We start from the raw sequence: 23,248 nt of genomic DNA on the forward strand, positions 1-23,248 counted from the left end.
TTTTTTTTCCACCCCTAAAATTTGGACATAGCATTAGGAATCAGGATGGGTTTGGAAGAAAGATGGGTCCAAAGACTTCAAAGCAGGAAGAAGGTGCGTCATTTGAAGCAAAGTAGCACACGTCGTCTCGTCGTCTGGCTTGTCTCCAACTCCAAGCGATATTTACTCAGACTCTCACAGCTTCTGAATTCTGTTCTTTCGGCCCAGGTCAGTTGGCTACTGTTTTTCCCCTTCAATTTTGATGTGAAATCTTACCATGTCTGGAACCAATGTTAGGTTAATTTCAGAATTGGAATTTTGAGTTTTGGTTTTTTTGTTTTACGAAGTTAAGCTGTTTTTTCTCTGTTGTGGATTGCTTTTATGGCATTCCATGATTTGATGACAGAGAGTAGAGACTAGTACTGGATAGGAACAACCTGAAAATTGAACTGCAACTGCATCCCAAGAGAGTTGAAGGCGCTACTCCAACAGTCCAACTACCGCAGCCGGCTTCTCTCTCTGCTCTGCAAATTGCAGAACTTGAGACGATGAGGCATTGGGACCAGTGGGCCGAAGAGGCTCTTCACAAGCTTGATCGTCTGCAGCTTCTTCGTTCTCTCAGACCCATTTACCTCCATAATGGACCGATCCAAGAAGCCCAGAAATCTGCCGAAGATGAATTCAACGTGTTCGATGAAATGCAGACATGGGACCGCTCGTCTGTGGAGGTTCACATTCCCGAACCCACATTCGAAAAATGGCTCCATGACATTCCCAGTTCCGGTACAGTTCAATACAACCATTTTCCATTATATTATTTTCTTGGAATTTGGTCTAAATTACATTTGTGGAGTTTTTAGGAGATGAGGAAGGTACCCAGAAGTTTAAAAAGCTGCTACTTTTCTCTGGAAATGACTATTTAGGCTTGAGTTCACATCCTACTATTGGAAAAGCTGCTGCTAAGGTTCTCTTTCGGACACCACTTCTCAAAAGATATCTTTAATTCACCATGTTCTAAAACCATGTAATGAGAATTTATATTCAACCAGGCAGCGCTAGAACATGGAATGGGCCCGAGGGGTTCTGCTTTAATTTGTGGATACACTGATTACCATAGGCGATTGGAGTCATGCTTAGCAGACTTAAAGAAGAAAGAGGTATAAGCTGCTCTGTATAGATAATACACACTACTAATTTGCCCTCTTTATTTGGATTTTGTCATTCCCTTTTGTGCTGTTATGTAACAATGGTGACAAGGGACCGTAACCTGAGACTTACTTTTAGACTGTATCCCCTTTTACGAACGGATTCCCCATACAATGAATATCATTTCCTTTTCCATTTCAAGATGAAGATTACAGTTTTGATTTGCATGATTTACTCAACTGAGTATGACCGTCTGAATTTTGATTACAAAGTTAAGTTTTTGGGCGAAGTCCTTTGACATAATTGCTTGATTTATTGGCAGTCTAAGGCGTTGGGTAATATTGTTTTGACCTTTTTTTATTTACTCAATTACTTTTTCGTGTTTTACCTGAAAACTGATGAAATCTTGTTTAAACTGTATCCACTAGGATTGCCTTCTTTGTCCCACAGGGTTTGCAGCCAATATGGCCTTGATGGTAGCTTTGGGAAATCTTGGCTCTCTTTTGTCCGCTGGAAAAATGCCTTTAACGAATGAAAAGATTGCAATTTTTTCTGATGCACTGAACCATGCGTCAATAATCGATGGTATTCGTCTTGCTGAACGACAAAAATCTGTAGAGATATTCATCTATAGACATTGTGACATGACACACCTTAATGCGTTGTTGTAGGTCTTAAACTTTTGGTTTAAATCTTTGTGTCCCTCTTCTTATTGGATATCTACTTCACTATCTCCGTTGGCTAAAAATGCAATTGTTGTTTGACAGATCAAGTTGCACAATGAGGAAGAAAGTCGTTGTGACTGATAGGTAAATGTTGCTATTTTTAGATTCTACTTTCTATATCCTCATTTCAGTCGGAATCAATTTCATCTTCATACAATGTTCTATTTTGTTTTGTTTGTTATCTTTCTCATGACTTGTATTTGTCTGTCACTGCAGCTTGTTTAGTATGGACGGAGACTTTGCACCAATCACTGAGCTTGTGAAGCTACGCAGGGAGCATGACTTTCTGTTAGTTATTGATGATGTAAGTCCTAGTAAAAAACTTGTCAAATCTTGTACATATGGTACACATCAAATTGTCATAGTTGTGTTACGGTTGAGTTGTCTAGTTACACTCGCAATTCAACTAGTCCTCGAGTAACTATGTCCATATTGCAGGAAAAAGTTGCTGTTTTCTTTCATTTTTTATTTATGTGGTCTAAGGTATTAATGATAAAAAGAAAATATACTCCTCTACTCAGGCTCATGGAACATTTGTTTGTGGAAAAAATGGTGGTGGAGTGGCTGAGGAATACAATTGTGAAGGTGATGTTGACATATGCGTTGGGACTTTAAGTAAGGCTGCAGGTTGCCATGGCGGATTCATCGCATGCAGGCAATTATTCATTCTAGCTTTTTCTTAGTAAATAATACATAATGTAAATGTTTGGTGTACAGTAGTTGTAGCAAATATGAAATGGAAATGATGTGCTCTATTCGTGATTTACTAAATTCCTTTAAAATGATAAATATAGAGGAAAAAACTGTCGCAATTTGTGTCAAAACTTCATACTTTAGGTGCCAATGTCAAAACTTCAGACTTTAGGTGTCGATGTTTTGGATTCTTGTGTGTTTCATCTCAGTTTGTGGAAAGTTATGAAATGTAATTACTCATTTTCTTTATTGTCATATAAACAGCAAAAGGTGGAAGCAATTCATACAATCAAGGGGTCGTTCTTTTATATTTTCAACTGCTACGCCAATACCAATTGCTGCTGCTGCTCATGGTAATTTATATAATTTTGTTTGGTTAGGGTGCTTACTTGAATATAATTGCTTTCAAACATGTGCAACTTATTGCCACATTAGCTTTGGCCAACTTGCAAGCCGGCTTGAGCATGGGTCAAGCTTGGGTTGCAGACTTGTGGAAACCGTGTTACTGTTTAGACGGATGACGCAATAATATCGTCATGTTGAGTAGTCTTTCTACGGGCGGTGGTGTGTGAGAAATAAGGGAAGTATATGGGGAAAGGACGGATGAAGAAGGGTGATGGGATAGTTTTTGGCATTTGGTTTTTAGTTTTCATTTTGTCTCTTTCCCTATACTTCTCTCTCATAATTCGTGTCCACTCTTCTTCATCCTTCATTTCTCCTATGCATTTCCCCTTTATCTCTAACACAAAAGGTGAAAACCAAAAACAAAAAACCAAATGGTTATCAAACAGGCCGGCGCTCCATTACTTTATCAGTAATTTATCATCAATTGTTCACTTGGTGTGATTGTAGCATTTCCCCCCTCTTTTGTTGTACTTCCTGTGGTTAATAATACAAATTGAACTTTGCAGCTGCTGTTTTTGTGGCAAGAAAGGAAACATGGCGTAGAAGGGAAATTTGGAATCGGGTGAAAGACTTTCGTGCTCTCACTGGAATTCCCATAAACAGTCCCATAATATCGCTCATAGTAGGGAGCGAAGAGAAGGCTCTGCAAGCCAGCCAGTTCGATTTCCCACTCTATCTGTTTATCTGTGATTTGTAGATCATTCAACAACTGCTTCTAACTTTGTTATCATCAACGAACAGGAGTTTGCTAAAATCTGGCTTCCATGTGACTGCAATCAGACCCCCAACAGTGCCACCCAACTCATGCAGGTCTGTGACAAATCTTCTTTACACTTTCCGTTCTGCTACAGTGCATTTACAAGTTCAGGTTATACTCATCTTGTTCGTTTCGTTTTATGATGGTTTGCTATTTGACCTTATAAGTACTATATTGTTTCTCTGTGTCCTTTACATCTTCATTTATTTTTTCTGACCAGGTTACGTGTGACATTGAGCGCAACGCACACGAGGAACGATGTCGAGAGGTTCACAGCTGCACTCTCCCGTTGCGTCAATTTCCAAGAAATTGGCATCCATGGCTCAAATGGATATGCGAGGCTTTAGGATTTTCATTCGCTAGATTGCAATAGTTCATTGATGTACTAATAATGAATAGAACATCACAGCTGCACTATCTATTGGTTGCAGACTTGAGTGTAACCAAGTTGGTTAAAATAATGCTTCTTTCTTTTGCACTTAAGTTTGAATTGACAAATCCCCCTCCATGTAGTTTGTAAGAGTAGAATCTCGCTTTGTTAACAAAAACTAATTTCAAAATCTGCCATGCCAGATTTTGAAGTCTCTTTGAAATTAATTTCAGTTTTTGTTTTCATTTTTTTCTCACCCTTTTTCATTTACCAATTTTGTGTCACAGAACAGACATCGTCCAAGTGTCATCAAAAGTAATAAAGAAGAATAATGATAGGAGGCAAATTTTTTAAATCAAATTTGCAAACCAAATGATGTGGTTATTGATGATTAAATTATTACTTAAACGTTGATTAACATGTTTATTTTCTATTGGTGACGCATCATTTGATTTATAAATTTAGTTAAAAAAATTTGGTCTCCCTAGAATTACCATTAAATTATGTAGCTTTCCACATAAGCTGCCTAAAATAGTAAAAAAAAGAAAAAATGTGGTACAAGCCACTTAGTACTACGGTCTAGTGGTATTCCTCTTTTTGTAAGTGAGAGGTCTTAGGTTTGATTCTTGTTAAAGGCGAATTTGAACTACATTATTATTAGCCCATTGTGAGACTTATCCCATCCCCATTCCCCTTTAGTATAGATAATACCATTCGTTAAAAAAATAAGAAAAAAATAAAAAATAAAAAAAATAATAATGAATAACATTTTTGTTATTAAGGAGACTCCTATTTACAACTCATATCATAATAGACACTTACAAGATTTGCACTTGTGCATTCGTTTCTTTTAAAATTTAGTTTTTCCATATTTCATTATCCAATTTGTAAAAAGAATAAAAACTACATTATAAAAAAACAACTTCCTCATCAACTCATTAAGGTCTTAGATTCGTTTCTCTTATTGTAAAGTAAAACTTAGACGTAACGTATGCACTTTATCTCTCTCTTCACATGAAATAATGCGTATAACATGTTTTTCTTGATGGATAGCCCCTAAATTCTTTTACACGAAAGGCATGCAATGGTGCCAAGATAGCTAGAGTGACGCAGAAGACATGCAATGGTGACAAATAGCAAAAAGTGACGTCGAAACTGGAAAGCACGAAAACCATACGATTCTAGGTTGTTTCGTCAAACTTGTGTACCCTTGAGGCTTCCCTATAAATTAAAGGAGCTAATAGTAGTCATGTGACTATAACAGACTATTAAAGAATTGGTAGAGCCGAAATGAGAGACAGGCCTCTCAGAAGCCAATGGAAATGGGTAGCTGGGAGCGGCCTCATAATTTCTTTTCATCTCCTTCATGAAAATTATGGAGATGACCTCCCTCCCCTGCCACCCATATCTATTGCTTTTGGGAGTCTCTCCCTTTTCCCTTCATGCCATCCACTCCCCAGGTTGATGATCTCTCTCTCTCTCTCTCTCTCTCTCTCTCTCTCTCTCTGTATATATATATATGTTATTTCTGATTTCTTCTACTTGAAATTATGAAGGCATGTGATAATCACTAAGGGATCGTTTGGTATGCTTCTTGAATCCAGTTATAAAATTAATAAATATTGAGTAATGTAGCTATATTCATTATTTTTGAAAATAAAAATTGGTTCTAAGAAGAATACTAAACATGGCCAACTATCTTAGAAAAATTTCCTTTCCAATTTCTTGAGGTCTTCAACAAGATTCAAGACTAATGCAATTTTGGTAAATGCTTGCAATGTTTTGTTATTTTTTTTTTACAGGTGATGATTAAGCAGCTAATTAGAGATGTATGTGCACCAAGTTGGCCCTTCAACTAGCATTGCAATTAGAAATTGTTCTATGAAAGGAATATGAGTTGTACATGCCTGAAAAAAAAAATTGAAAGAAAGATAGCATGAAACAAATAAATTAGTTTTGAGCACTTGCTTGATAACAATTAGTAATTATATATACAGCATATGCTAGGATTTTTTTTTTTTATTTGTCAAATATATATTCTGGGATTTCAGTCAAGCAAAGCTAGCACACTTGGGAACTACTCCCTTGCCAAATCAAAAGCATATATAGATTTATTTTTATTATTATTTTTAGATTAAGAGCATACGACTTCTTCAGTCAATTAAATACAAGTATGCATCGGCTGGAACAAAAACCAATTTACTTGTGCTGCATCAAACAAATAAAGCTAAAAGGAAATGAACATAAAAACCAACTTTAAGGAAGATTATTATTAAGAAAATTACTGCAGCGACTATATGATTATCATATTCACTAGCACATCAAAATATACAGGCAAGAATACAAGAAGAAGGATTGAAGCATATCTGAAAATTCAGTATTTAATTTCATTTTTCAGCAGAATAATAGCGAAAAGGCAATCGAAAAATGAATAGAAATTGACCAAAAAGAAGCAAAAAGAAAAAGAAAAGAAAAATACATGGAAAATTGAGAGAACAGTCCACAGACCTACCAGTAGTAGACATTGTCTTTCGATGTTCATGCTGCTTATCTATCGTCTTTCTTCCATGGGATTTGAGTCTTTTGAGTCTTTTTGTCCTTCCATTCGAGCCCATCATAATCGTTGAGCCAGATTAGTCTCGTTGTATGCAATCATGTCATGAATCTCACAACACCGCTGTAATGTACATTGGCCACTACGAACCACACCCTAGTCATAGTCATTGTTGCCATTATCCTTCTTGATAAGTCAATATTATATTATATATTTTACTCTATTCTTAGTATAATTTGGTAATTATTTTAGTAGAATTTTGATACTTTGCTTTATATTTTCAATATAGAATATTCGACTTCCTCTGGAGAAAAACATGATCAAACGGATAAATTTTGGAATGATTTAAATTGGAGGACGCTCGTGTGTCTCTTGGCTTGTACGTGTCAAAATTTGGGATTTTTCTACCAAGCAGTTATTTTCTGGAGATCACATAAAGAAGCAGTGCGAATTGTTGAAAATTGACGTTTTTGGGCTTAAATACACTTTTTGGAGCCCAAGATGACCTCAGATTCGTGGCTTTCTAGATAAGTGTTCAGAATAGTCCAAGCTTTAAATCTAACTATTTTGAATCAATTTTGGAGCTAATTTGGGTCCAAAACGTGGCTGTACATAATTAATTAATTTAATCAAATCTGATGTATGTTGTGAATTGTGATATCATGATTTATATGTTGTGATATCAAATCTGATTTATACGTTGGATGTGAGAGAAATCATGTTTTTATGGCGGTTGGTTATGTAGCTTGAGTCCAGGAATTACATGTTGTCAGGTTATAATAAATGATTAAGGAATGCTATGCTTCTCTGCTTGAACTTAGCAGAATAAACGTCTGATTTTGTGGAAATGAACTACGAATGGCTTGATCCCTATTTGAGGGTACGTAGGCAGTCTAACGAGGAGTTTAGATGCAGCCATAAGGTAAACGAAAGATTTCTTTGTAATTTGATCCTTAAATTGTGATTGCCATATTCCTGAGACAGGGTATGTGAGTTATACGAGTATTTGGGTGACGTCACGTGTCGATTCTGGACGTATGTCGGGATCGATGCGTGACAAATTCAGTCGGAATGCCACCAGGGAATTGAGTATTATTGCTTCTTGTGATAGTTGTAAGTTCATCTAGGGCGAATGCCACGTCTTAAGGGTTGCATGGTTTTTCAAAGGGTTTTCACAAAGCATAATGAGTCATGCATGTTTATATTTAATCTGAATGCCACAGATGGATTGCATGTTTGATATACGTTCTAACTTGAATGCCACAAATAGAATATGCATTAGGAAAACCTAACATTCAAAGTTGCATGGGTAACTCATAAGTAATTGGTAAATCTACATAGGATTGTTAAGAGAACGGCGGAACCTTAGGCTTTTTACAATTTGGTTTTCAAAACGTTTTCCTTTGTTTTCTTTACTTTGCTATTTTCTTTAATCATTTTAATTAAATTCGTTTTTATTATTTTTAAATTCAAAATCAACCTTTTCCAATCTTTGTTTTCAAATAATTAACTAAGAATTAGTTTAAATACATATTATTCATTCAATTCCTGCGGAAAACGACCTTAATTACTTGAGCCATTTATACTATAACTACTCTATTTTCTTGCAAGTATTTTTTATGTTTTTATCTCTACTTTTGCAGGTGGTAAAATTCCTATCACTTCTCTTCTTGGTTATCGATCCTTATCAACTCCATGTCCGTTGGTGAACATCTTCTGACCGCAACTGTACCACTTTCCTTTACCTAGATTGGAGACAATACAAGCTCAAACGTTTTGAAAATATTTAATTATAGAGCTTAATTAGTCCAAAATTTAGGCACGTTATATTCTGTCATGATCCAGAAATTAGTATTGTCACAACCATCATACTTACACAGGGATATACAGAGGTATCCTCCAACAATCCCTAGATGGCGGAAAGACCTATCGTACTTGTTTTCGGTAATGAAAGGCAGAGGCACCACCCGGAACTCCTCCTTGGCCAAATCAAAAGTAAAGATATTAGGTTGTCTATAGTGTAATCCGAGCCAATGCGGTGCCTCATTGATCAACAGAGTGACTCCATGTCCAAGTGATCATTAAGGGCTTCAATCCTTTCACAAACGTTGGCTCTCAATGACTCTAGAGAGTCAGATCTTTCATAGAATTCCAACAATTTCTCCAATGGGTTAAATTTTGAAGGAAGATCAACAGTAGTGTAGTTGATGCTCAAATATGTGAAGTTCAATCTAATTAAAACAATAAGAAATCAGGTTATAAATGAGATTTTAAAAGTGTAATACTAGTAACTTTTTTTCTTAATGAAAAAGCTTATTATATTAACACCCCACATATTTTTGAATAAACCCCACATACTTAATACACCCTACATTTGCTTTTTCAATAAAAAAAATTTCTTAATACACCTCATATACTTCCCCATAACACCCTCTTACCCCCACGTTCTTAACAAACACCTCATATTTTCTCCATACACCGCACATTTTTCAAATCTTATAACACTTATTTTTAAACGTCTTATGATTTTGTTTTTCATTCTACTCTATTGTTTTTCGTTCATTTTTAAACGGCTTAGTTGGCTCATTGAACTACGACTCAAGTTTACTGCTTCACCATCCGAATCACGCTCTAACATCTTTGAAATTAAACATCTTATGAATTTGCTTTTCGTTCTACTCTATTGTTCAGGTAAGGGTCTTCCTATGTAGCCTATTAATTTTCGATGGTGATTTTGATACATGTGAACTTTTAAGTTGTGCTTTGATGTAGTATCTTACGAAGCAATATTTAGCCCTTGTAGTGAAACCAAAAGCTCTTACCAATTTGTAGGCATTTTTATATGAAAAATCATGGTTTGCTAACAAATTTTATAGCTATTGGATATCTGTGTTCATCCAATTTATAGTATTCATGTTTCCTAAATGTTCTGTACTTTATATTATGTTAGATAAACCTAGTTGAAAATAACCATAAAAAAAATAGAGGGTGTGAGGAGTTTTGATAGTTGATGAAGATAAATAATAAAAGTGATTTGTGGTGTATTTAGAAATTTTTTATTTTTTAAAACCTAATAAGGTCAAAATGGTCATTGCATAATAGGATACATAAATCATTTAGTATTAAAATTTAATATGGAGTTCATTCAACATTTTGTGAAGTGCTAATATAAAAAGCCCATAATAAATTTTTGAAAACAAATTGTAATGTGAAATATGGATGTGCTAACATAAATACATGGTCAAAGAATTATATTCAATTTTTAATCTTGCACAAGGAATTTATCTAAACATTTCAAGGATTATAATCTAGTTTGTTGGAATTAAATTTGCACATCACTGCGAATCGTGGAGATGCAAATTCGAGAAACATGCAAAACAGAGAACAACCGTGAACAAGCCTAAGACCAAGGGTGTGCCGGCCAAAGGTTCTCTGATGGTCAAGTTAGTAAGCAGTTTTAGACTCAAGCGGTGGGCAACAGAATTATAGTATTGATATTGCATAAGCAGAGACAAATCCTAGATGAGTCTATTTATATTGTGGGGACATAGACCTTTTTAGTATATAATCCTCATTCTAAGTCAAGAGAATCCTAGAGGATATCTAGAAGTAAATATTGCACCCTCTTAGGCGTTGTGATTACTTAGGTGCATGCCAATTCTTAGATTGTAGGAACTCCAAGACTTATGAGGATCTGATTGTCCTTATCCGGGTCAGATCTCATGTCTTGCAGAACAAGTGTGGTCATTTAGTGGAGTCACTCAAGCGTCGCCAATTGTCCCATAAAAAGGTGATTGTGGCGCCGCTACCCTGTCTAATCCAGCCCTGCTCGAAGCTAGTGAGTCCATGGCTGGACTTTTGAGGTATCGATATTCGGATCAGCCTTACTCGGACCCTAGAAGATCGTGGTCCCATATAGTTTTCTTAATATTTTTTTCATCTTAAAATTTATCTTGACATTGCATTTTTTTGGATATAGAAAAATTCATTGAAAAGTGATGCAGACTCTTCATCATATACCCCTTCATTCTATAACTTCACATTCACAATTTGACAATTTTATGGACAAAGTTCCATATACAATGAAAACTTTAACATAGAAAACAGTTACCAAACAACCTTCAAATGATTTTTCAGTTTTCAATGAAAACTAAATTAGTTACTAAATAAGTCTATTTTATTTTAAATGAAAATTCAAAACTAGAAATTGAAATAATTATGAGTTGGCCCTTAATCTCATAACTATTCTAGGCCCATCTCATGACTGTTTCAATTTCTAGTGGATAAGATGTTGGGTTTTCACATATGTATCCAATATCCTAATGAATAGGATGTTAAGTTTTCACCATTCGTCCCTTCCCCTAAATTATTTTAGTAGTTTCGAATCTCCCCCTTCTTTAACAATAATATTTTTTTTTATGTAAAAAGATGGGTACTTAATTAGAAGAGTAAATTGTAATAATAGTTCCTCAATTTTAATTAAATTAAAGCAATAGTCCCCTAATTAAAAATTCATTACCATTGGTCCCTACTTATCAAAACGTGTAGCTATGGTCATTTTCTTCAACTCCGTCAAAATGAGTTATGTTAGAATGACCATTGCTATAATTGGGTTAAAGTTGAGGAACCAATGCTTCAATTGGGTTAGTTGAGGGACCATTTCTCGAGTTGGACTAAAGTTGAGGGACTATTGATACAATTTTTCTTATTTGATTTTTTATATTTGCCCCTTGATTTACCCTCATGTGTATGGCATGTGACTCATTTTGACGGAAGTTCTAACGGAGTTAACGAAAATGACCATAGTTGCACGTTTTGATGAGTTCAGGGACCAATTGTAATGAATTTTTAGTTGAGGGACCATTGCTTCAATTGAGTTTAAGTTGATGGATCATTACTACAATTTATTCTAATTAGAATCATTGATGTGATGGCTGAGAGCCTTCAAGATTTCCGACTTGCCTATTAGTTTCCTTTTATAGCTTACCAATTTTTAAAAAGAAAAATTACAAAATAAAAAGACACTCACCAACTCATCATAGTCTTAGATTCGTTTCTCAAGTGAAACTTAGGCGTAACGTATGCACTCTATCTTCCTCTTCACGTTAAATAGTCTGTACACTCATAATACATGCGTGTTTCTTGACGGAAAGCCCTAAGTTCTAGCACATACGTGGAAGGCATGCAATCGTTCCAGCATTGCTAGAGTGACACAGAAAGCATGTTTTATCCTGGGGAGATACAAATAGCAAATATTGACGTGGAAACTGGAAAGAATGGAAATCATGTGATTCTAGGTTGTTTCTTCGAACTTGTGTATGCTTAAGGCTTCCCTATAAATTGAGGGACCTAGTCCTATGACCATAACCTATGCTCAAAGAATTGGCTGAGCCGAAATGGAAGATAGGCCTCCCATAGGCCAATGGAAATGGGCGGCTGGAAGCGGCCTCATAATTTTCCTTTCATCTTCTTCATGAAAATTATGGAGGTGACATGATAGGACTTCCCTCCCATGCCACCCATTTCTATTGTTTATGGGAGTCTCTCCCTTTTCCCTTCATGTCATCCACTCCAGATGTTGATGATCTCTCTTTCCATATGTTGTTTTTATTTCTTCTTCCTAAGATTGAATCACTAACTATTTTAGAAAATTTTCCTTTTCAATTTTCCTTTCTTGAGATCTTCATCAAGACTAATACAATTTTGGCAAATGCTTGTAACCTTTTCTAATTTTTTTACAGGTGATGAGTAAGCAGCCAATTGGAGATGTTCTATGAGCTGCGCCCCAAACTGGCCCTTCGACTAGTACTGCAAAAAATTATTGTTCTATGAAAGGAATAAGTTTTACATTCCTGAGAAAAAGTAAAAATTTGAAAGAATACAGCAGAAAACAATAAGTTTTGAGCACCTAATACCAGTTAAGCTCGACACTCCTTGCATATGCTTTGAAATTTAATTTTGGTAACTATATACACAGCATAAATGTTTGTCCGGTATATATTCTGGGATTTCAGTCAAGCTAAAGCACACCAGAGAACTCCTCCTTAAGCCAAATCAAAAGAATAGATAGAATTTACGGGTAAAGGACACAAAATGACTCAATATCTCTAGCTCTATCTCTGAACCGTGTTTGCAAGACCCCAATCCAAGTACGTTTATTAGAAGGGTAATGTTAGGAAGACCAATTTTTTAAACTAAATTTGCAAATCAAATGACATAGTTGTTAATAATTAAATTATTACTTAAGTTTTAATTAACGTACTTATTTTCTATTAGTGACGTATTGTTTTGTTTGTAAATTTAGTTTAAAATTTTGGTCTCCCTACCATTATCCTTATTAGAAATACTTGGGAGTTTTAACTATAGATAAAAGAGTAATGCTAGAGAGATCAAATTTTTTAAACTAAATGATATGGTTGTAGATGATTGGATTATTAATTAAGTGTCGATTAACATGTTTTGTTTCTTATTGGTGACACATCATTTGATTTAAAAATTTAGTCTTCCTAACGTTACTCTAGATAAAAACATAACTTACGAACTTCATTAGTTTTAGATCATTTCATGGGGAGACTAAAGCTCAAACTTCAACAAACCTAACAATAAAAACAAGCAAACCAAACTTTAAATTTTAGTCCGTGTCCTGAACAGACCTATTACTTAACATAGCCCATCCAACATAACTTTAACGAATTTACACCCTGCCATCAACCCAACCCTTTTCTGACCACTTCGACAAGGGCACTATCAAAACTATATTTAGAATTAGTTTGTATAATTTATTGTTAAAGTCCCACATTAGTGTGTTCAAACAAACCCAATGGATTTAAATAGGATTACCCTACTCTAACTAATATTGAGGCATTTTGTGGTAAAACCCCACACCTAACGGATTAGGCAGGTGGTAAAGTTGGGAACAATATCAGTATCGTTAGAGTGGGGTGGGCTCGGCGATCCAAAAATACAACATGGTATCAGAGCCCACAGTTCGAGCCCCTACAAGCCAACGAGCTTGTCACCCATAAGGAAACAAGTATGAACTCTTAATGTAGAGACGACTGTTGAGTTCCATTGAAAACAAGTGGGCCTAACGGGAGCCGACCTCTGAGTTTCAATTACCGATGTGGATCTCCACGTGTGAATCACTAAAAATGAGGTTACACGTGAGGGGGAGTGTTAAAGTCCCACATCGGTGGGTTCAAAGAAACCCAATGGGTTTAAATAAAATTACCTTACTCTAACTAATACCAAGGCCTTTTGTGGTAAAACCCCACACCTGATGGATTGGGCAGGTGATTAAGTTGGGGACAGTATCGGTGTCATTAGAGTGGGGCGTGCCCGGCGATCCAAAAATCAAGTATCGTATCAAAGCCAAGGTTCGTGCCCAAGGAAACAAGTCTGAACTCTTAATATAGAGACGACCGTTGAGTTCCATTGAAAACAAGTGGACCCAACGTGAGCCGACCTTTGAGTTTCAATTACCAATGTGGATCTCCATGTGTGAACCACTAAATGGGGTTACACGTGAGGGGGACTGTTAAAGTCCCACATCAATGGGTTCAAAGAAACCCAACGGGTTTAAATAGAATTACTCTACTCTAACTAATACTGAGGTCTTTTATGGTAAAACCCCACACCTGACAAATTGGGCAGGTGGTTAAGTTGGGGACAATATCAGTGTCGTTAGAGTAGGGCATGCCCGGTGATCCGAAAATCCAACATGATATCAGAGCCAAGGTTTGGGCCTGAGGAAACAAGTTTGAACTCTTAGAGATAATTGTTGAGCTCCATTGAAAACAAGTGGGCCCAACGTGAGCCAACCTTTAAGTTTCAATTACCGATGTGGATCTCCACATGTGAACCACTAAATGGGGTTACACGGAGGATGAGTGTTAAAGTCTCACATCAGTGGTTCAAGGAAACCCAATGGATTTAAATAGGATTACCCTACTCTAATTAATATCGGAGCCTTTTGTGGTAAAACTTCACACCTGATGGATTGGGTAGGTGGTAAAGTTGAGGACAATATCGGTATCGTTAGAGTGGAACAGGTCCGACGATCCAAAAATCCAACATTTCTTACTATAATTAGTTTAGCTATCTGTAGAAGTAGTTTCTATACTTTCAAAGAATATACATATATATATATGTATATATGTATGTGTATATATATATGTATATATTTTTTTGGAAAATACTTTCAAAGAATTAATTTAACTTTATGTATACTTTCAAAAAAAAAAAAAAAAAATCCTGTGAAAAACCGTTGAACATTGTAGCTGTTATGTAATTAGGACACTTGATATGCTGGCTTATGCTCCATGTACATGAAAAAATCTCTCCCCAACATGGATAGTCCTCCATAGTCTATCAAATGAAAATGCTTGAAATTTATTTGACCAACCCAAGGGAAATTCTTCTAGCCGGAAAAATGGATAGTTGAGATTCTTAATTTTATATATCACTTGGAAAATATTCCAAAAACAAAAGATATATAGTTGGAATCTCTCTCTGACCCCGATGTCGTCGCACCATCAGTCGCCGCTTCTACATTTTCAAAAACCCAATTGAAGCCCAGATTCACACTGCACCGCACTCCAACCCAATCGACCCACACACCAGATTTGAACGATCCTGCACTGACTCCCACGAGTCGAATCCGTCACAACCTATCCAGATTCCACAGGTACTTCATCTTCGCCTTGAACCTGCAACATGAACCCATATCGTCACGCACCTTTACTTGAGCGGTTGAACCTGTGAAATAACTGCCGTTGAACTTGCTCGAACCTCTCGCTTCATCCCACTAGATAATTTAATGAAGAGTAATGATAGGTAGACTAATTTTTTAAATTAAATTTGCAAATTAAGTGATGTGTTACCAATAGCAAAAAGTACAATGATCGACACTTAAATGATAATCCAATTATTAATAATTGCATCATATAATTTACAAAATATGATTTAAATAGATGATCTCTCTAGCATTACCCATGAATGAATGGTTTGGCAAGAAGTTGCGATTGACATGAAACGATGATAATGGAGTAAATAGTGACCTAAGAGCATCCTAAGTAAGGAGCTCTATATGAGACTGAAAAACTTGTGGATATAACCCATTTTAGAGCTTCGAGAAATCAGTGGAGCTTTATTAAAGAATCTTTCCCAATGGGGGGCTATATTATTTAGGCTCTATACGGGGCTATATATATATATATATATATTTATGTAGTAATTTGATTAAGCGATAATTTTTTTTTTGTGTGTTATCTACTCTTAAGTTGATTTTGAACATGCTATCTTAAATTTTTTTACGAACCCTTCAACCTAAAAAGTTCAAATTGTGATAAAGTTAGATTTCATCACTTATGAATCGTTTGTTGGATTAGATTCCCTTATCTCAATCTCATCCATTAAAAGAAACAAACATCTACTTCGCCCTCTAAAATAATTTGATTTTCACGTATAACACAACAATTTACCTAGCACCAATTGGTAATTTAGCATCATACAATTTTGAAAAAAAAAATATTTGAAAATTTCACCCATCAATGCCTATGAACATCAAATCAATTTGAAATTTCCATTCTTATGGAATTTAAAACAATCATTAATTAGCGAAATTGTAAGAAAAATAAGTAAGAAAAAAGAATTAAAAAAAATAATAAAAGGAGAGTATAAGTGTATTCGCAAGTGGATGGAGAGTGATAAAATTTTGCTTACATGAGTTGCTAGTTTTTTTGTGGGACCCACTATTTTTTGGGGCTAGATATAGGCCGATTTTATGCTACCCAAGAAAGGAAGTTGCTAGCCCCAATGGTGGATCCAGCCCCATTTTCGGCTCATTGGGGATGAAATATCTCGCTAAGACTAGAAATGTGGTAGCCTCATGGAGGATAAAGCCCCCATTGGGGATGCTCTAATATTGGCTTAAATTGAGAAATTAAGGCCATATTCAACCGAAGAAGGGCTAGAGGGCTCGTCTTAGTCCTCTGGCCATCCAATAAATTAGTATTTTAATGAACGGTGCAGGGGCATATTTCTTATTATCTCCAACCGAGAGTTAAAGGGCCATATGACTCATTTTAGCCCTGTCAAAAAAAAACATCTCTAACCGAGGGCCAAAGGGCCAAACATAATTTATTATTTAAATTTAACAACTACAACCACTTAAATTAAAAACTACAACAACTTAAATTTAAAAACTACAAGTTAAATTTAAAAACTATAACAACTTAAATTTATAGGAAAAAATGAGAATTTTTTTTAAAAAAAAAATTGGCCAAAAGAAAGAATTCAAATCCAACGGTAACTGATGTCAACTAGCCATTGGATTTGAAATTTTTTGGGCTATAAATATGGTGGATATTGGGTTATAATTCACACACATTTGAATTCAATCTCTTTTAATTCAAACTCTTTCAATTTAATCTCTTTCAATTCAAGTTTGCAATGAATTCCAACTTTGGATCCTCTTTGAATTCCAACTGGGGGTCTGAATCCAATTCCGAATTAGTAGAAAAATGGGCGCAGATGAGATGAGAAGATGAGGAGTCTGATGAAGAACATGAAGCATGGTGCAACAGAAAATATGTGGCAGCCATGGCTGCATCCATGGTATGTCAGCCAACTGAGGAACAACCTCAATGGGGTGGCTTTGTTGCTTGTCGCTCTTACAAATCACGAAACAGAGAGATGGCTCATGATAATCTGATGAACAACTACTTCAACCCCAACTCGATGTACACAGAAGAGGATTTTAGACGTCGCTTTCGGATGAGACGTTTTGTGTTCGAGCGTTTACTTCATGATGTCCAACATGTCAATCCATACTTTCAACAGAAGCAGAACAGAGCAGGCCGCCCTGGTTTCTTACCTCATCAGAAGGTTACTATTGCACTCCGAATGATGGCTTATGCCTACCCAGCTGATGTGATGGATGATACATACAGTATGTCTGAGTCTACATGCCTTGATACTCTTACTGAATTCTATGACACAATTACTTATCTTTACAAAGAGGAGTACCTCCGTGAGCCAAATCAAGAAGATATGGATTGGCTTATTCGCAAAGCTGAAGACTATGGTTTTATGGGCATGATAGGGTCATTAGACTGCATCCATTGGAATTGGAAGAACTGTCCCACCTAATGGCAATGAAGCTTTAGCGAAAGGCTGAGAAAGCCAATTATTGTGTTAGAGGCGGTTGTCTTGTATGACATATGGATATGGCATGATTTCTTTGAAGTCCTTGGATCCCAAAATGACATTGTAGTTCTTGGGCGTTCACCCTTCTTCAATAACCTGACGGAAGGTAAATCATCTCAACTTGATTACTACATTAACGGTCATTGGTACAATATGGGGTATTACTTGGTAGACGACATCTACCCAAAGTGGGCGACACTTGTCCAAGCAATTCCAAACCCTGCAAATGATGCCAAAAAGTGTTTTACCTTACACTAAAAGGCATACTGGAAAGATGTTGAAAGGGCTTTCGGTAATATACAAACATGGTGGAAGATCATCAAGGAACCGGCAAGAAGGTGGAGTCAAGAAAATTTGGACTCCCATCATGATGTCTTTAATCATATTACACAACATGATTGTGGAGGATGAGTGAGATGGGTATATTGATGGAGAGTCTGATGACAACCAAAATGATCCAAATAGGTTAAGAAGGGCTCGTGCAAAAATATATGATTGGCCTAATTTGCCTTTCAATCCAAGAACTGGTAGTATCTCTTTAAATAAGTACATGAGGCGTTATGATACGTTCCCGTACTACAAACAAATACCTACAACAAGATCTTGTTGCACATCTTTGGGCCAAAAGAGGGCCAAAAGAAGTATGGAATAGACGTTTAAGTTTTATGTTGTTAAATGTTCTTAAAAATGTTGTTTAAGTTTCATGCTGTTAAGTGTTTTTTTTATGTTGTATAATTTTTATGTTGTTTAATGTTATTTAATGTTGTTTAATATTGTTTAATGTTGTTTCATGTTACTTAATGTTATTTAATGTTGTTTAATGGCTTAGGAAGTTATAGGAAAAAAAAAAGATTTTTTTTTAAATTTTGTAAAAAAAAAAATTTTAAAAAAAAGGGCAAATTTTGCCAGGGCCGGTTGGTTGGCTAGTTTGGGCCGGACGGTTGGCCCTTTAGCCTGACCCTCGGTTGAAGACGATTTTCGGACTATTTTCAACCCTCCGGCTCTCTACTAGACCCTTCGGTTGGAGATGGCCTAACTACTTAGACAATTAGACTGAGAAATTATTGACATAAATCCTAGAATTTTATAGGAAAATGTCAAACCCGGCTAGAATTGTACTGGCTACTGAAATGGCTTACACTTTTTGGGGATAACTAGCAAATATGCCCGCGCTCTACTGCGGGTTTTCAAATTGTAACCCACAATTTAACACACCCGTTTCTAAATTATTTAGAAATCAATCAAAGCAATTAAATTCACATGGTGAAATAAGTTTTTTAGTTTCATCTATATTCTATTAGATTTACATTAAGAGTCTATGTACCATGCAAATCGAAATTTCTAAGTCCTAACTATTACAATTTACATGATTTTTTTTTTTTTTTTTTGTATGGATTTGAGAATACGATTGTTTAATTGTCCCTCAGGTGTAGTAGTAGTAGTTGGTGATGTGACAAAAATGTACCTGCACAACGATTCAAAATTGAATCCTGATTTCTTGTACCATAAGTAGAAAAGGAAATGGTGCAAGACAATATATTTGAGGCACAATTGAACCTGATTTAGAAGATTGACTGTGCACAAACTTGAGATTTGCTATCCTCCTGTGAACTCCACCATTGGTCATCTTAGTAATAACATGTTGGTTTCAAAAATCAAATTTATAAGTTAGAAAGCTGTAAAACTTGATTATCTATGTTGATATATACGACGACATCTACTAAGAACGCCATGATTTTTCATCTTCTGTATAGGTTTGTCATTGTCCTTCTGTAAAGGATAAAATGTTTTCCATTTTATCCCAGTAAACTACCTGTTAAGTCATGGTAAATCAAAATGGACAAAAATTATCAATACCTTTCTCAAACCTCTTGGGATTCAAGTCAACCCGAATCATCAGTGAAGAAGAAGAATTATCGCCAAGCTTGTGCTGTATATTATTGCAAAGTACTAAAAGGATTCCAATAAATATGTAAGTTACAGTTAGGATAATCAAACATTTTCAGGCAACATATGTGCACCATCAGCATGGCAAACATTTTCATTAAACATTTCCATTCCATTTGCAGTGTTAGAAGTATGATCTTCTTGTATCCCCTGAGTTTTGTTGAAAACCTTGGATTTGTTTAAAGCTGAAAGGATTTCCAGTCAAATTTCACAAACGATATCGTTCCACAACTTGCCGTGTACATCAAACAAAGGCTCGAACATGATAAATAATATTAAAAACTGGCTCAATCTGCTTCAATGGAGAACCAAGAACATGATGGATTAATAAAGGAAAGTAAACATGCACAGATTAACTAATATTTGAATAAACAGAATGATCAATCATAAAGTAGACTAGAAATTTAGGGGAATGCCCAAGACAGTAGGAGACTCGACCGATCATCTTGTTGCTTCTCTTTCTAATAGAAAGAAATCAAGAACTAACTAGATACTTCTGCATAAAGAACTATATCTATAATGATCTTAAACTAGGTAGTATTCATGTTGCAATATTCAACTTCAACGACTTCATCCATCACTCTTCTCTTGCAATTATTGGAGGTGCAATTTGCAGCTTTCTACGCGGTGGGGAAGAAGATAACATTGAATAAAGGTTTGATGTTGTCAATCAACACAAATACACACACATCACCAATCGCCAAACTATTCTCTTGCACAAATTTCTTCCAACCACTCAGCAATCTGCATCTTCCAGTCTCATATTGTTCTAGTTTGACACGCCAAGTTCTCCCATCTGAACGCCGAAGGAAGACATGATCACAAGTCTTGCTAAGATGTTTCTTGACAAACTTGGATCGCAAGCTCTGGAAAAACAAAAGGGGTAATGCAGAAAGTCAATAATTTAGGCAAGAATGCTTACGATTAAATTTTCTCGGTAGGGATAGATATGTTAACCAAATTTTTGAGGGCTTTATAGCAAGCTTACCAAATAGCAATATTGGAGATATGTGGGCTGCATGGCAACCTTGAGAAAAGGGTATTCAGATGTAAAGGAACTAACCATCTGAAGAGCTTTAGCCTTTGCCCTTGCAGAGGGACCAGCTTTGCCTGTTAAAGAATATAATGAGGATATTTTAAGTTAAACAAGAATGACGCAGAAAACACAATAAGGAAAAAAATAGGGAATAAAATTAAAATTTGTAACTTCCGCTTCTGATATCGGTCATTGTGGATCTTTGTTTTTCATTGATATCTTGAGCATCATTTCACAGAATCAGAATTTCTGATTGGTATGTATAGCTATGGAACCACATTGTACAAGTTTGATATTGGTTTTTGCCTTACCACCTGAACTTGTTATATTCTCCTTGTGAGGTCGAGGACACGGCAATGGAGATCTCCCTTTTGTTTCTCTTTGGCAGGGTGAAAATTCGTCTAAGATTTGAACAGAATCATCGCCAGAATAAGCCTCATAATCATCACGAGCATCATCACTAGAATCATGATCAGAATTATTGGAAATGGAATCTTCATCAGTTTCTTCCTCCTCAGGAGTTTGTAGTGGATAGTCAATCTCTGTGCAGCTTCTATCAAATATGCGAACCAGGAATTTTGAGTTCCCTTCGTACCCAAAAACCAGCCAGTAAGCAAAGTCTAGAGAGTAAAAATGTGAGAAGTCTGGCCAACCTTTCTCAAACCAAACCTCACCATCATATCTTCTAGGTTCCATCTCCCATTCCAAACCACTTGGAACCTTAAGAACTACTGAATTTGACAGACCATCTCCATATTTCATCACAAATTTCGTTGGAATTTTCTGCAAAACAGAGAAAGTTTCGACTTTAATTTTGAAGTGTGAAAAATTAGTTGATCTTTTGTGTCTAAGAAATGAATCATGTCAATACTGTATAACCTAACTACTGCAGCAAACATGAGAGAGAAAGAGAGAGGTGCTTACAATTTTGTTGTATTTGGAAGTGTCATTTACAATGATCTTGAAGAAATGGGGAGTGGTAGGGGAATATGTGGTCGGGCAGTCATCAGTTTCCTGGGTTAAACAAGCCATTGTTGAAGAAATTGCAGTATTTTCTTGTTCTAATCTGACGGTGAATTAGGAGAAGGTCACAATGAATGAAATTGTTAGATGAAAAATGAAATAAATGTAAAACCAACCAATCCACTCAACCTCAGCAATGATTATTATTTTTTTAATAACTTATGGTCAATTAGGGTGTGTTGAGTCTATTTGTTTCCCTATATCTCAAAGCGCTGAAATTAGCTGTGTGCATGGAAATGGCAATTGGATTAAGACCAAGGTTGGCAAAGCCATTACTCCTCAGCAAGAAGGTCAAATGCATGTGTGTAAAGTTGAATTTCTTTCTATGATAAGGGATAATAATTCATAAGAAAATTTTGTATTGAAGTAAAAAGAAGAAATTCCAAAACCATTAAAAATCATAAGTGAGAGAGTGAGTTCATCTTCCAGGAAATAATACAAGTATTATTAGGAAAAAGAGTATGACATGTGCAGTAGGTTAATCGACTGAGATAAAGAAAACAAATGTAACACAAAAACAAATAAATGGTATAAGGACTTTTCACGAAATATGCAAAAGAGATTCTTGTAACATTTGTAACTTGTAAGGGTTCGTTCACAGTTATATAAGGGTGTATATATTCACCATACACCTAATCATTTGTCATGTGTCTTTTCACCATACAAAAAAGTTAAGGTGGTGATAAAAAAAATACTCCCGTTATATAATTCCATCCTAACAGTGAGAAGGATGTAGTTCCAACTTTAGTAATTAAGTTCCATATAACTTGTTTAGTTCACTATAACTTGTTATATTACACTAAGTATGCGCCATAAAATTTGTAACATGAAATTATAGTATAGACGTGGATGCTATAGCCACGTTCGCTAGATCAAATGTGCTCTACTCAAATTCAAAATTTTCCCCGCCAAGTTTAAATTAGGCTAAGATCATCACTAAAATACACAAAGCGTATAACTCATCATGCAATTATGAGAAGGGTGGTACTATCCACACATCCAATTTTATCTCTCACACACCCCTCTTAATTTTCGATCGTCAGATCAAATGAATTGAAGAAGATCAATAAATAAAATTAATAAAGATCTGTAAGAGATAAAAAAATGGTATCTAAATAGCACAAACCTTATGAGAATGGTAATTTACTTCTCCAATTGGTTAATTGATCTGGGTAAACAAAATAACTTAAAGTTACCAAACTATACCCCAAGGCTAAAGCATGCAATTGCTTTAAGGACATAATTTTTCAAAATTTCTATTATCTTTGTTTTTTTTTTTATTAATTTTTTTTTTTTTTTCAAATTTCCTATTATCTTTGCTCCTGAAACTTGTTTGTGTTTGTTCAAAAGTTAAATTAAGTTGGTAGGATAATCATGCTAAAACACAGGTTAAACTTTAAAACAC

General features: G+C 35.5%; 3 protein-coding genes and 1 long non-coding RNA gene across 6 annotated transcripts; 3 read left to right on the plus strand and 1 right to left on the minus strand.

Moving 5' to 3' along the window:
* The first annotated feature begins 49 nt into the window (after positions 1–49).
* On the plus strand, positions 50–4,320 carry LOC103931587 (8-amino-7-oxononanoate synthase). 2 transcript variants are annotated; one of them, XM_048582017.1, is made up of 12 exons: positions 50–207; positions 386–762; positions 840–943; positions 1,029–1,136; positions 1,554–1,792; positions 1,893–1,934; positions 2,067–2,154; positions 2,372–2,505; positions 2,808–2,896; positions 3,455–3,605; positions 3,690–3,816; positions 3,926–4,320. In XM_048582017.1, exons 2-12 carry the CDS (start codon positions 528–530, stop codon positions 4,076–4,078), a joined length of 1,470 nt encoding a protein of 489 aa, XP_048437974.1. In that variant the 5' UTR covers positions 50–207; positions 386–527; the 3' UTR covers positions 4,079–4,320. The 2 variants fall into 2 exon arrangements, with proteins under 2 accessions (XP_048437974.1, XP_018499061.1); XM_018643545.2 differs by having other exon boundaries at positions 51–207; positions 3,690–3,758.
* Positions 4,321–5,352: 1,032 nt separating this feature from the next.
* Positions 5,353–6,549, plus strand: LOC125476152. The gene is made up of 2 exons (XR_007257469.1): positions 5,353–5,535; positions 5,878–6,549. It is a non-coding gene; the product is annotated as an uncharacterized LOC125476152 (long non-coding RNA).
* A 10,682-nt stretch (positions 6,550–17,231) lies between these two features.
* LOC103931417 lies at positions 17,232–17,780 on the plus strand. The gene has a single exon (XM_009340893.1). The coding sequence runs from the start codon at positions 17,232–17,234 to the stop codon at positions 17,778–17,780; it is 549 nt and encodes a 182-aa protein (XP_009339168.1).
* Positions 17,781–20,028: 2,248 nt separating this feature from the next.
* LOC103931588 (B3 domain-containing transcription factor VRN1) lies at positions 20,029–21,962 on the minus strand. Of its 2 annotated transcripts, none has more exons than XM_048582115.1 (4): positions 21,745–21,962; positions 21,135–21,603; positions 20,773–20,894; positions 20,029–20,650 (listed from the first exon to the last, which is right to left on the minus strand). In XM_048582115.1, exons 1-4 carry the CDS (start codon positions 21,850–21,852, stop codon positions 20,405–20,407), a joined length of 945 nt encoding a protein of 314 aa, XP_048438072.1. In that variant the 5' UTR covers positions 21,853–21,962; the 3' UTR covers positions 20,029–20,404. The 2 variants fall into 2 exon arrangements, with proteins under 2 accessions (XP_048438072.1, XP_009339380.2); XM_009341105.2 differs by having other exon boundaries at positions 21,132–21,603; positions 21,745–21,960.
* Between the last annotated feature and the right edge of the window lie 1,286 nt (positions 21,963–23,248).

This window comes from the organism of the source record quoted next, unplaced genomic scaffold, assembly GCF_019419815.1.
Source record: "Pyrus x bretschneideri cultivar Hongxiangsu unplaced genomic scaffold, Pyrus_bretschneideri_v1 Contig18, whole genome shotgun sequence".
Classification (NCBI taxonomy): Eukaryota; Viridiplantae; Streptophyta; class Magnoliopsida; order Rosales; family Rosaceae; genus Pyrus; species Pyrus x bretschneideri.